The 14,939-nt window shown below is 49.2% G+C and overlaps 1 protein-coding gene across 4 annotated transcripts in view; it reads right to left on the reverse strand.

Annotated features, from left to right (window-relative positions):
- The window catches only part of TMEM114 (transmembrane protein 114), a 63,115-nt gene that overhangs the window by 37,081 nt on the left and 11,095 nt on the right, over nucleotides 1-14,939 (reverse strand). For 2 of the 4 annotated variants that reach the window (XM_065537434.1, XM_005591202.3), the window contains exons 1-2: nucleotides 13,331-14,242; nucleotides 12,925-13,005 (exon numbers count right to left, since the gene is read on the reverse strand). The exons of 1 other annotated variant lie outside the window; for it this stretch is intronic. In XM_065537434.1, the coding sequence (XP_065393506.1) occupies nucleotides 12,925-13,005; nucleotides 13,331-13,550 (301 nt within the window). In that variant the 5' untranslated portion in view covers nucleotides 13,551-14,242. Of the gene's footprint in view, nucleotides 1-12,924; nucleotides 13,006-13,330; nucleotides 14,243-14,939 lie in introns of those variants that run through there. One more of the 4 variants, XM_015442637.4, reaches the window with a different exon arrangement.

Consider the following 14,939-nt stretch of genomic DNA (forward strand, 5'->3'; position numbering starts at 1 on the left):
TCTTGTGATGTATTCTTGCACATCCTGAATGCCCAATAACTTGCAACCCAGAACCTAGAAGGTAGTACATGCTCCCTGTGCAATGGATGGCTGAGCTAATGAATGAGAGAAGGAAGGAAGGAAGGAAGGAAGGAAGGAAGGAAGGAAGGGAGGGAGGGAGGGAGGGAGGGAGGGAGGGAGGGAGAGAGGGAGGGAGGGGGGAGGGAGGGAGGGAGGGAACTGAGCATTTGCTGAGCATCTAATAGGTGCATTATTTTGAGATGGGTATTGTAGAGGTACAAAGTTGAATCAGACATAAATCCCACCTCCTTGGAACTTATAATTCACAAAGGAAGTTCAGATGTAGACATAAATTGCTGTAATGTCAGGCGAAAGTGGTGCCTTAAGACACTCAGACAGCCATGTGTTAGTTCAGAGATGCCAGGCTAAGTCCACATGATCACAGGCCCTCCATTTAAGGCAGTGAATTTTAGAGGAAAGTGTGGAGTATTTAGAGTCAGACCTGAGTGTGGTTCTTACTAGCCATGTGACTTCAGACAAGCTGCCCCATTGAGCTTCGATTTTCTCATCTGAAAAACGGAAATGGACCATATTCATCTTGACATAAGGACCACAGCAGATGACTGGGGCTCAAGCTCTCATCCAGAGCCACTTCCCTTCCCTCTGCTCTGCAGACCTAATTGGCCCTTTCCTTCTCCCACAGACCCTGAAGCTGTTAAAGGTGTCTGCCTTTAACAGCTAGAGAGGAATGATGCGGGGGCAGCTACTGCGTTGGACTCAAATGCAAACTTCCTGAACCTTGGATTTCCGCCTCAGTTCCGTCATTCCCTGTTGATGGTCTTGGGAGAGAAGGCTCTTCGGTCTGAGGCCAGCCAGATACTCTTACTAACCCTGTGACCTTAGGTAAGTCCCTTTACCTCTCTGAGCCCTCATTTCCTCATTTGTAAAAAATATTTAAGACCTGGCCGGGCGCGGTGGCTCACACCTGTAACCCCAGCACTTTGGGAGGCCGAGGCGGGTGGATCACGAGGTCAGGAGATCGAGATCATTCTGGCTAACACAGTGAAACCCCATCTCAACTAAAAATACAAAAATAATAATAATAATAATTATCCAGGCGTGGTGGTGGCACCTGTAGTCCCAGCTACTCGGGAGGCTGAGGCAGGAGAATGGCGTGAACCCGGCAGGCGGAGTTTGCAGTGAGCCGAGATCATGCCACTGCACTCCAGCCTGGGTGACAGAGCAAGGCTCCATCTCAAAAAAAAAAAAAAAAAGAAAAGAAAATTTAAGACCTAAGACCTCCCTGTAGGGTTGTTTTCCAGATTGGCAATGTTTTCTTTTTTTTTCTTTCTTTTTTTTTTTTTTTTTTTGAGATGGAGTCTTGCTCTGTCACCCAGGCTGGAATGCAGTGATTCCATCTCAGATCACTGCAACCTCCACTTCCTGGGTTCAAGCAATTCTCCTGTCTCAGCCTCCTGAGGAGCTGGGACTACAGGCGCCTGCCATCACTCCTGGATAATTTTTGTATTTGTTAGTAGAGACAGCATTTCACTATATTGGTCAGGCTGCTCTTGAACTCCTGACCTCAAGTGATCCACCCACCCCGGCCTCCCAAAGTGCTGGCATTATAGGCATGAGACACCGGCAGTGTTTTCAAAAGCACTGCACTCAACCCTGGGCACATGCATTCATTCAGAAACAAACGCCTCGGGGTCCCCAGTGAGGGCCAAGCCCTGTCCTAGGGCCTGGGGACACCACATTGAACAAGGCCACTGCCCTGATGGAGTTCACGGATGGGCACAGGAGACAGAGTAGCCAGGAAGCAAGGAAACAAAGACCATTGCAGGTTGTGATGTCTCACAAAGGAAGTAAGTGTGATGATGCAGAAAAACAGGGGGCAGTGGCAGGGAGACCTTGTTCTTGGACCAGGTGGTGGTATTCGTTTCCTGTGGCCACTGTAACACATGAAGGTAAACCGGGTGGCTTCCAAGCAACAGGAAATTGGTCTCTTACAGTTCTGGAGGCCAAAAGCACAAAATCGAGATATCAGCAGGACCATGTTCCCTTTGATGGTTCTAGGAGAGAATCCCTCCTCGCTTCTCTCATGTCCTGGGAGCCGTTGGCAATCTGTGAGGCTCCCTGGCTTGTGGCTACATCACTCCAATCCCTGCCTCCATCCACACATGGCCACCTTCTCTTCTTCTTATAAGGACACTTGTCATAGGATTTAGGGCCCACCAAGTTAGTCCAAGGTTACCTCATCTCGAGAGTCTGAATTACACCTGCAAAGATGCTCTTTCTGAATAAATCACTTTCGCAGGTACTGGGGCTTAGTTCATGAGCGTATCTTTTTAGGAGTGACGCCATCCACACAGTGCCGCGTCTTGGATGGCATACAGTGGGTACTCAATAGATGATAGCTATGATTATTACATGGAATTACTAGTAATACTAAAATGTTGGCTGGGCATGGCGGCCCACACCTGTAACCCCAGCACTTTGAGAGGCTGAGACAGGTGGATCACCTGAGGTCAGAAGTTCAAGACCAGCCTGAGCAACATGGTGAAACCCCCTTTCTACTAAAAATACAAAAATTAGCTGGGCATGGTGGCACAGGCCTGTAATCCCAGCTACTTGGGAGGCTGAAGCAGGAGAATTTCTTGAACCTCGAAGGCGGAGGTCACAGTGAGCCGAGATTGTACCACTGCACTCTAACCTGGGTGACAGAGTGAGACTCCATCTCAAGAAAATAAAATAAAATATTGGCAGGGCATTGTTTCATCAATGGTAAACGTGTGTGCTCAAGTGCAGAGATATTTTAGATGCGCAATGCTTTGTTGCAAGTCAAGAGAAAAGCAAGCCCAGAAATCAGCAAAGATGTTCACACCAAAAACAAACAAAAGAAGTGTTTGTGACTGCTCCATTATCGTGCTGTTGGAAGAGCTGCTCAAGGGGGAAAGCAGCCTTCCATGATGTTTGCAAGGTCGGGAAGCCCCGGGGTGGTCAGTGCTCTTACGCAGACTGGAGGGATATCTCAAAGCTCTGGCAAAACAAGAAGGTCTCAGGATCCACTTACTACAAGGAAGAAATATCACCGCCTTTATTTTCTAACCTTGTCAGTGTGACTTTGAGGCTTCAGAAAGAGCTCAGAGCTATGCAGTCCTGTTATGCCCGGTAAGGAAGTGGCTTTTTAAATTATATATATATATATATATATATATATCCTTGAGTCTGTCCTGGAGGATGGGGACTACCTCCAAGAGGTATTATTAGAATATGGAAAGAGCAGGAGTCTCCAAGCAAAGACGTGGGTTCAAATCCTGACTCTGCCTCTTACCCAAGCAAACCACATCATCGCTCAAAAGTCTCGTTTTCTTCACCTGTCAATTGGACTCCGACCTTCTAGAGCCGTGGGCACCGAATATGAGAATAATTGTCTCTTTCTCATTTTCAACTTAGACTCTACCAGGTAGGAGTTTTTAATTCCCATTTCACAGGTGGGAAAATTGAGGTTCAGGGAACTTACATCAAATACCCCAAGATCTACTGGCCATGAAGTGTCAGAGCTGGAATGAGATTACAAAGGAAGTAGACAAAGGGGTCATGGGACTGCAGACGTGGACACGTACTCGAGCTTGAGAAGTTAAGAAAGGCTTCCTGAGTGGGGAGAGGTCTCAGCTGAGACCTGGAGACAAGACGGTGAGGCATTAACTGGGCTGAGAGGGAGGAGAGGGATTCCCAAAAGTGGGGACAGAAAATGCCAACATCCAGAAGCAGGAGACATCCAAAGTAGCAATATCTCAGCTCTTGCAGCTGGAGAGGTGAGCCAGGATCAAAAATAACCCTACGAGCCACACTAATGAGAAATCCAACCACAGAGGCAGCCCTCTTGGAGCTTGCTTTACATCAGCACATGATAACATTCTTCTTAGAAAAAATTAAAACAAGGCCCAGTACGATGCATGCCTGTAATCCCAGCACTTTGGGAGGCCAAGGCAGGCAGATCACTTGAGGCCAGGAGTCTGAGATCAGCCTGGCCAACATGGCGAAAACCCGTCTCTTGTAAAAACACAAAAAATAGCCGGACGTGGTGACATGCACCTGTAATCCCAGCTACTCGGGAGGCTGAAGCAGGAGAATCACTTGAACCTGGGAGGCAGAGGCTGCAGTGAGGTGAGATCACAGCATTGCACTCCAGGCTGGACGACAGAGCGAGACTCCATCTCAAAAGAAATTTAAAAAAAGAAAAAATTAAAACAAGACCCTTTTGGTCACCACTCCAAGCCCTGTGTCTTCCTCTCCTTTCCAGAGTGACCCTCTGTAAATGACTCAGTGTGCATCTTCCCAGTTTTTATACCTTTATAATTTTTCTATATATTCACATATTCCTCAAATTCTACAATGCACACTTGATCATACTTTTTTTGTTGTTTGTTTCTGAGATAGGGTCTCACTCTAACACCTAGGCTGAAGTGCCATGGGCACTCAGCTCACTGCAACCTCCATCTCCCAGGCTCAAGCAATCAACGACTTCAGTCTCCCAAGTAGCTGGGACCACAGGTGCATGCCACCACGTCCAGCTAATTTTTTGTATTTTTGGTAGAGACAGGGTTTCACCATGTTGCCCCGACTGGTCTAGAACTCCGGAGCTCAAATGATCCACCTGCCTCAGCCTCCCCAAGTGCTGGGATTACAGGCGTGAGCCACCACACCCAGCCTTTATCATACTTTAACAGATCTGAAAACAGAGTATGTTTGACCATCCACAGCATCTCACAATCATAATTGGCAGTATATTTGTCTATCTTAATGGCACATAAAGTAAACGTGCATCTTACAATTTTGTTATATACCCGCAGAAAAGGTGTAATATTGGGGAGTTTCTTTGAGGTGGGGATAATAAATGACATCCTACTGCCCATAACACTCTGTAACTTGCTTTTTTCATTCCACAATACATCTTAATATTTCCTTTTTATAGGCTATATATTAATACTAATATGCATTAGTAGATTCTTTTTACAGGCTATATAATACTCCATAACATGAATATACACCTATAAATGTCTAGCCATTTCTCCATCTATGGACAGTGGGCTGTATATATCTTGTTTCTCAGTTTCAAACTGGTATGGTGAACTTCCTAGAAGCCTCACATGGCCGATACCAAGAAGTGGACTTGTGTGTGTGAGAGAGAGATAGGGTCTCACTCTGTCGCCCAGGCTGGAATGCAATTGTGTGATCTCGGCCCACTAAAACCTCTGACTCTTGGGCTCAAGCAATTCTTGTGCCTCAGACTCCCAAGTAGCTGGGACTACAGGCACACGCCACCGTGCCTGGCTAATTTTTGTATTTTTAGTAGAGACAGGGTTTTGCCACGTTGGCCAGGCTGCTCTCAAACTCCTGGCCTCAAGTGATCCACCACCTTGCCCTCCCAAAGTGCTGGGATTACAGGTGTGAGCCACCAGGCCCAGCCAGAAGTGGACTTGCTTTAAATATGAACTTTTGTTAGTTTAAAATGTGGCCTTGACTTTTTAATGGGCACCTCAGAAAGGCAGCCTGAAGCCCAGTCCCTTGTGCCCAGAGGAGCGAAGATCCACAGGCACCTGCTTCCTCCCTGCTTGCCTGCAGCACAGCGATGCGTAAATCACACTGAGAGTTCCTCCCTCCTGGGCTCAGGCAGCCTCTTCACGCACTTATGTTCCCAATCCTTGCTCTGTCCCTCACCTCCTCCACTCCTGCAATTTGCACCAGGCATCGTGGGTGGGCCGGTTTTAATTTTCCATGTCACTGCAACAGCCCAGCACCCAGAGAAACTGGAAATCAAATCTTGTGATTTTCCAACCTGGTCGCCTCAGAGGACAGCCAGGCCAGACCACTTCCTCTCAGTTCAGCTTCCACCACTGGCGTGCTGTGTTGGACAAGGCGTCTGACCTCTCTGGGTCTGGTGTCCTCATCTGGCCAGCCTGGCCTCTCTCACGGGCTCTTAGGAGACACAGCTGAGGTAAGACATAGAAAAAAAAAAAAAAAAAAACAGGAAGTGCCCTGAAGAAGCACTTTCCACATCAGCCTCCAGAAACACCAGTCTTCCTGCTATTTCTGGAACATACCAAGCTCAGTCCTGCCTCATGACTCTGAATCTGCTGTTCCTTCCCGTAATGCAGGTCTCTGGTTTCCTGTCTGAAAGAGGCAATGTTGGATAGCAGGACTCTGAACCCCAGAAACAGGCTAGGAGCTCCTCTGGGCTACCATGACCTCTAGTCTTAATATACACACATTACACTGAAACTATAATCAGTGTTGCATTGCTTCAACGGAGTAGAAACAAACTGCTAGGTAGGCTGGGTGTGGTGGTTCATGCCTGTAATCCCAGCACTTTGGGAGGCCGAGGTGGGTGGATCACTTGAGGTCAGGAGTTGGAGACCAGCCTGGCCAACATGGTGAAACCCCATCTCTACTAAAATTACAAAAATACAAAAATTATCCGGGCATGGTGGTGCACATCTGTAGTCCCAGCTACTCAGAAGGCTGAGGCAGGAGGCTCAGGATAATTGCTTAAATCCAGGAGGTGGAAGCTGCAGTGAGCCAAGATCTCAGCACTGCACTCCAGCCTGGGCAACAGAGCAAGACAGAGAGACAAAAGAAAGAAAGAGAGAGAGAGAAAGAGAGAGAGGGAGAAAGGGAAAGAAAGAGAGAGAGAGAGAAACTGCTAGGGTTCAAATCCTAGAAGTTCCAGTTACTGTGCAAACTTAAATACCATACCTAACTTCTCTATGTCTCATCTGCAAAATAAAGATGATAATAATAGTGCCTGTTGGGCTGCTGTGAAGATTAAATGAGTAGATACAAACCAAGAGCTCAGAATAGTGTCCGGCACACAGCAACTGTCTCACCATGTTCTACACCAGGCAGCTGGCCCAGTACTGGGGATGAAATCAGTATGTACTGAGCAAATAAATGTGTCTGGTGGGTCTGCAATGATTTGCTCTATTTCATAGATGAAAAGCTTGAGGCTCAGGATGGCAATATGAATTAGAGCAGGAAGAGGAGGCATTAACTGAGCTCCTACTATGCGCAAGGCCCAGTGCTCGCTGCTTTATTTATGCGATCTCATTTCATCTTAGAACAGCCCATTTGTGGATGCAGGTGACTCATCAGAAGTCACACAGCTGGTCGAGCACAGTGGTTCAGGCCTGTTATCCCAGCACTTTGGGAGGCCAAGGCAGGAGGATCGCTTGAGCCCAAGAGTTCCAGTCCAGCCTGGGCAGCATAGTAAGACCCCCACCTCTACAAAAAAAAAATACAAAAATTAGTCGGGTGTAATGGTGAACATCTGTGGTCCCAGCTACTTGGGAGGCTGAGGCAGGAGAACTGTTTGAGCCTGGGAGGTGGAGGCTGCAGTGAGCTATGATCATGCTACTGCACTCCAGCCTGGGCAACAGAGCAAGACTCTGTCTCAAAAAAAAAAAGTCCCACAGCCAGCAAGAAGTAGGGCCAGGATTTGAACCCCAGTGATATAGGCACATGTGGGTTTTGACCACCTCTACACCTAACAACAGCAACTTGATCTGCCTGTGACCATGTGACCACTCCTCCCCACCTTCCCACCCCTATCTATGGAGCTGATCCCAACCCACCCGGGTTACAAGTGGGCACATGACTCGGCCTGGCCAATCAGCATATTTCATCCCCTTGGCTCCAGGGATTGGCTCAGGACTGAGCATGTGACCCAATGTGGTCCAGTAGAAAACCTAGCTGGAAGTTTGGTGGAATTCTTGAGAAACAAAACGTCTCTCTTACTACGGTTGCTAAGGTGGGAGAGGATTTAGCTGAAAGCAGAACTCAAACAGAAGAAAGCAAAGCCCAAAACAAAGAGGAAAGAAATTGAGTTTAACAGTGGATTCCAGCAGACATGAGCTTTTCAGTTACCTGAACCAGTAATTTCTTTTCTTACTGAAGCCCGTAAGATTTGAGTTTCTGTCACTTGCCACCAAAAAGATCCTGGCTGATACAGCTAGCCTGGTTCATTCTAAACCATAGCTCTTTCATCTACGCTGTGCTGAATTTGAAGACCTCCTTTCTACCAAAAATAATTCCAGTCCCTAGCCCAAGAAACAAACCCATGACTTCCCCAGAACTAATCTGGAAGGCAAAACACTTCATTCAGCAAAGTGGATTTTGCTGACAAGGAACCTGTTTCATTGAAAACTTCTCTCTGTGGCTGAAAGACTGGAGGTTATGGGATGTACCTGTTTATGGAGTTGATATTTCTGCTCAACTCCACTCTCCCAAGGTGGCTAAGTAGAATTAAGGAGATGTGTTACTCTGTTCTCATGCTGCTAATAAAGACATACCTGGCTGGGCATAGTGGCCCACCCTGTAATCCCAGTACTTTGGGAGGCCGAGGCAGGCAGATCACCTGAGGTCAGGAGTTCAAGACCAGCCTGGCCAACATGGTGAAACCCCGTCTCTACTAAAAATACCAAAAAAATAGCCAGGTGTGGTGGTGGGCACCCGTAATCCCAGCTACTCAGGAGACTGAGGCAGGAGAACCACTTAAACCCGGGAGGTGGAGGTTGCAGTGAGCCAAGATCGTACCATTGCACTCCAGCCTAGGCAACAAGACCAAAACCCCATCTCAAAAAACAAACAAAGAAAAGGACATACCTGAGACTGGGTAATTTATAAAAGAAAGAGGCTTAATGAACTCACAGTTCCACACAGCTGGGGAGGCCTCACAATCCTGGCTGAAGGTGAATGAGGAGCAAAGTCACGTCTTATATGGTGGCAGGCAGGAGAGCTTGTGCAGGGCAACCCCCTTTATAAAACCATCAGCTCTCATGAGACTTATTCACTCTCATGAGAACAGCAGGGGAAAGACCTGCTCCCATGATTCAATTACCTCCCACCAGATCCCTCCCATAACACGTGGGAATTAAGGGAGCTACAATTCAAGATGAGATTTGGGTGGGGACACCGCCAAACCGTATCAGAAGGCAAGTTAGATCGTGGGACTTCCCTCACAGCCCTCCATCTGCCAGGTGATTACAGCGAATTACTTGGCACTGAAGTGGTCTCTCTGTGAGGGTTTTCTTAGAGGAAAAATCAAGATTTCTTCCCATACACCCCCACAAGGATTTGTCTAGGAGGCTGAACTTAAGAGAACATGCTGCTCATCGAACATGCTGCTTGTCAGCTACCTTCTCCTCTATGGCCTCTGCAGCAGGTCCTTAAAGGAATGAAATGTCTTCATGTAATAGAAGAGCTTGGACCAAACTCAAAATTCATTTTGGAAGAAAAAGAGATTATGCGGAGGGAAAAAAAAAAAAAGCTCTTTCTGGGGGTGATTTGCAAGGAGTACATGGTATGAAGGGGCAGCTTGTCCTTTTTCCTGGATGGTATAATGGAAATAATAGCAGCTACCACTTATAGCACACTTACGGAGGCCAGGCACCACATTAGGCTCTTTAAATACACTCTCCTGTTTTAGCCTCACAATAACCTTAGAAAAAGAGATGACAATTATCCTCATTTTGTACAGGAGGGAACTGAGGCTCAGAGAGGTATAACGAAATAAGGAAACGCCCATGGTCACGTGCCTACTTGGCGGTGAAACTGCCGGTTAGCCCTAGGACTGAGGGTGAACGAGTGAATAGACTGTGCATGTGAGTTATGCTGTTTCTCAAAATCCTGGAACAAGCAGAGTTGTTGCATTGTCAAGTTTGAAGAGGAAGCCAGCCCAGTGCCTACTGTGGTTAGCTGTCCAATTGACCCACGGATGTAATAAGTCGGCTGAATGCCCACACCCAGCTTGGCAAAGGATCAGCACTCCATAGATGTTACTACCTCTAGAAGGAGGCTGGAAGGAAGGGCAAAGGAAGAGTTCATGCCTACTAAGCACTTACCATATGTCTGGAACCTTGATGTCAAGTCACTCCTTGCTGACAAGTCTGGTCATTCCTTTATGACTGGTCCTAGGCAAGGTCCATTTTGTTCATCCATTTTTATCCCCTCTCATGGAATTCTAACCATATCCCTTGATGGTATCCACATCTCAGTTTGATGGATGTGAACACTGAGGCCCAGAGAGGTTAAGACACCTATCCCAGGATCACAGAAGGCCTCTATAAGGGTTTTAGCTGGGACGTGACCCCCATTTCCCTCACTTCCATGACAATAATTCTTATAATTCGTTTTCTGTTGTTGTTGTTGTTTTGAGACAGAGTCTCACTCTGTTGCCCAGGCTGGAATGCAGTGGCGCAATCTCAGCTCACTGCAATCTCTGCCTCCCAGGTTCAAGCGATTCTTGTGACTCAGCCTCCTGAGTAGCTGGGACTACAGGCATGTGCCACCAAACCAGGCTAATTTTTATATTTTTAGCAGAGATGGGGTTTCATCATGTTGGCCAGGCTAGTCTCGAACTCCTGACCTCAGGTGATCTGCCTCAGCCTCCCAAAGTGCTGGGATTACAGACATGAGCCACCATGCCTGGCCAAATTCTTATAATTCTTGAAACAGTGCTTCAAAGACACTCAAAGTTCCCCGTTGTGCAGTTTGGGGCTCAGGACAGAGCATGCAGTACCTTCACCTTTCGTCAACTCCCACACATTCCAGGTGTCTAGGGTATGTCTCCTTTGGTGGGACTTTACACAGCAGTGTGCAGGAGCTGACTCATCAACTCACGAGACCCAATCAAGATTTTGAGAATTTTGTGAGCCAGGTAACATCATGTTGGTATCTTGAAATTGGCCATGGTGGAAGTATTTGCACCACAGAAATTGGCAAATGCTACAAACCAGGGCTTTATTTCTTTTAATTTTGCAGAGATCCAGTGGTTCAATATTTCCAGCATGCCTCTGGACTTTAGAGAAACAGTTTCAGTTCACCATAAACCCATACATTCATACAATAAATACATATATTGAGCTCCACCTACAGCATAATATAATTTGCACTCACTAACATGTTTGTTCAGCAAACTTTGACTCGTGGGCTACTATGTGCCAGGTTCTATGCTAAATATTGGGAATTCAGCAGTGGCAAGATAGACATGGTCCTTGTCCCCATGAAGCTTTCAATCTAACGAAGGAGTCAGATTTAAACCCCCCCAAAAAAAGTCATACAACCTGCACTATGAGCGGGAGTTAGCCAAGTCAAGGTGGTGGGATAAAAGCAGGGAGATTCCAGGTAGAAGGAACAGCCTGTGCAAAATCTTTGTGGCAGGAGGAAACTTGGCATGTTCCAAGAACTGACCAAGGCCAGCCCAGCTGGAGAGAAAGGAGTAAAAGGGAGAATGGGGCTGGAGAGGGACCTACCAGGCCTTGTGGGCCATGCTAGGCACTTGTCTATTTTTTTATCCACAGCCTCAATAAGTCTATCAAAAACTGCTCATGCCTATAATCTCAGCACTTTGAGAGACTGAGGCAGGAAGATCGCTTGAGCTTAGGAGTTTGAGGCTGCAGTGAGCTATGATCGTGCCACTGCATTCCAGCCTGGGCAACAGAACAAGATCCTGTCTCTGGGTAGGGTTGGGTGGAGGGAGAAGGTTAGGCACAGTGGCTCACACCTGAAATCCCAACACTTTGGGAAGCCAAGGCAGGAACATCACTTGAGGCCAGGAGTTCAAGACCAGCCTGGGAAACATAGTAAGACCCTATCACTATTTAAAATAAATAAATAAATAAATATCTTTTTTAATTGAAAAAAAAAAAAAAAACCTGGTACCAATGCAGTGGCTCACACCTGTAATCCTAGCACTTTGGAAGGCTGAGATGGGCAGATCACTTGAGGTCAGGAGTTCGAGACCAGCCCGGCCAACATGATGAAACCCCATTTGTACTAGAAATACAAAAAATTAGCCGGGCGTGGTGGCAAGCACCTGTAGTTTCAGCTACTCGGGAGGCTGAGGCAGGAAAATTGCTTGAACCTGGGAGGAGGAGGTTGCAGTGAGCCAAGATTGTGCCACTGTACTCCAGCCTGGGTGACAGAGAAAGACCCTGTCTCAAAAAAAACCTGCCCACATTTTCAAAGCCTACAAAACTCAGTCTTCATTTCCTCATCAGATCGTCCTACAGAACCTCTCTGGGCCTCCTCATTGGAAAAATGAAGGCAGAAATGAAGATACTGATAACTTCACAGGGTGTGGCTGTAGGAATCAAATGAAGACATAGATGAAAAGCAGTTCGCTGCATGTCTGGCTTATCGCAAGCCTCAATGAATTGAACTGTTACGTTTATTTCCCTCCCTCCACAAATGCTCGTTCATCCCATTTCCTTTCTTGCTTTCAGTCCTCACAACTTTTACTGAGTTCCAGGCGCTGAGCTGGGTACTAAGAACCAACTCTGAATAACAGGGACACAATGGCCCTGGGAGGAGGGGCTGTTCCCACCTCCTAATTGCCTGGCTCCAATCACATATTTATATGCAAATTTTTATCATACCCCACTACTGCAAAGTCCTTGTTCTAGGAAATGTGGATACAAACAACGCTGGCATGGAATCTGTGGAATGAGACCTCTCTTTTCACCATTCACCTCCCCAGGCTAATTTAGGTCTCTGCAGGGTCTTCCCACCTTCCCCTCATCATGCTGCTCTTCACTCTGAACTCTAACTGCGCATCTCCACATTTGTCCCCAGCACCATTGTGAGCTCCTTAAGGGGATGGCCTGTGTCTTAACCATCAATCAAAACGGTGCAAAGAACGCCATTAGTCAACGTCAGCTGAATGAACCCTAAACCATAAAACGTCACAGGTGGATCAGGAGAGACCCCACCCCTGGGTCTTATGCCCACTGCATTCTCAGGCCGGACTGTCAGAGGCCACCCCAGCCACCCCCTCCGCAACCTCTGAAGTTTGGGGAAAGGCTCCAGAACCCACGGCTAGGACTGGGGCGCTTCCTCCATCCTCACCCTCCCCGGACTCACTGAGAAGTTGCCGGCTGGATTCGCTGACTGTCACGTTCTCCAGCCAGAAGGGGTTCATCAGCGGTGTGCACGGGCTCTGGACTGGATAGGACGGAGGAATCCATGGGCGCAGGACCCCGGAGTTCTGCGCAGAACCCTTGTCTGCGGCTTTGCCCCCATGCTCACCCTAAGTGCCCCACCCGGGGAGGGCATGGGGAGAACTAGAGCAGTTGGGATCGCAGGCGGGCGCCTCTCGGAAGGGCTTTCACAGTCCCGGCCTTCTGCTCACCTTCCCCCCGAGTCTCTAGACATTGCATTCTAGGAACTTGGGGGAGGAGAGCGCGCCAAGCAACAGGTCCCAAGCGAGCAGGGCACCGCGCAGGGGGAGTTCGCAGCCACAGCTCCCAGCCCCGGGGTGCACCCTTACCCCGGCAGGTCCGCCAGAGACCGGAGTGGGAGCTCAGAGGCTCCAGCTGGCTGCGATTGATGGACCCCAGCAGGTCCTGCGCCCCCGGGCCGCTCCTCTCCAATCGCTCGGTGTCAATGATGTACCAGAAGTCCGTGCCGATGGCGGCCGCCAGAAACACAAAGCTGAGCGCCCCGGTCAGCGCAGCCGCGCCGGCCAGCCCGCCCAGGTGCACCCGCATCGCCGAGCCCAGGACCAGCAGCCGCGGGTTCCTGCGGCCGAGGCGCGACCCCTCTGTGCCCGCCCCCGTCACCAGTAGGCCACCGCGGGCTCCCAGCTCCACCGCCGGAGCCGCCGAGCTCAGATCTGAAAGCCTTTCCTTTGGACCCCTAGCCCTAGCTCAGACCCTGGATCCACCCTCAGAGCCTCACCTGCCGGCTCCCATCTGCACGCGCGCCCGCTCAGCCCCCGTCCACGTTCCCAGCCCTCCAATGCCAGCTCTACCTGCAGCCCCCCTCACCTGTGTGCTGTCCGACCTCCACCTCCGCCTTCAGACCCTCCTGGAAGCCCTAGTCCTTCCCCACCAGCACCTTAACCCACCTTGTCCCCCAGCCCCACTCCACCCTCAGCCCTCCACGCCCAGCCCAAGCGGACTCTCTCACTTCAAAATCCTCACTTTCCCCAGACCCCTACTCCCTCCATTCCCCTGCCTCACTCTCCACGAACCCTTCCCCCGACCCTAGATGCTCCCCTCTCTGCTCCCCTCTCTGCCTCTGACTCTGGCTTTCCGCCCTAACCCTTTTTCTTGGCCCCACGCTGCCAGCTCCCCACTCCCAGCCCTGCTCTCCAGGGTCTTCCCGCAGCTCCTGCTCTGGCCAGGTCGCAGCTGACCCTCTGCGCCCTCCTTCTCGCCGCCGAGGACAAACTCGGAGTGCGCACGCAGCACAGACAGGGGCGGTCCCCAGCCCTGGAGTGCTGGAGGCTACGAGTGTGGAAGGGAAGGCGGCCTTGGGACCACCTGGGGCAGTAGGAAGGAGGGGTGTGGCGGGCCTCACAGTCCTGCCAAGATTTGCAAATCATCTCCAAGAGTCCCTCCAGCTCCAAGCACCCTTCCTCCAAAATCCACCTTCAAGTGTAGTCCGGGCTGACTAGAATGGGAAAAGGCACATCAATTTTTCATAAAAGTTCTCTAAAGCACTGAGGTAGTCCAGGTCCTCAGAATCTATCATTTGTACCCCCAAAGTCTTTCTTCATTATCATAGCCACCACCACTGCCACCATCACCACCACCATCACCATCACCACCACCACCACCATCACCATCATAACCACCATCACCAGTACCATCACCACCACCAACACCATCACCACCACTGCCACCATCATCACCACCAACACCATCACCACCACCATCACCATCATCACCACCACCATCACCACCGGCAGCATCACCACCACCATCACCAACATCACCCCCACCACCAACACCATCACCACCACATCACCATCATCACCACCACCATCACCACCGGCAGCATCACCAACACCACCAGCAGCATCACCAACACCACCACCATCATCACCACCACCACAGACAGCAACACCATCACCACCACCATCACCATCATCA

Source organism: Macaca fascicularis, chromosome 20 (assembly GCF_037993035.2).
Source record: "Macaca fascicularis isolate 582-1 chromosome 20, T2T-MFA8v1.1".
NCBI lineage: Eukaryota > Metazoa > Chordata > Mammalia > Primates > Cercopithecidae > Macaca > Macaca fascicularis.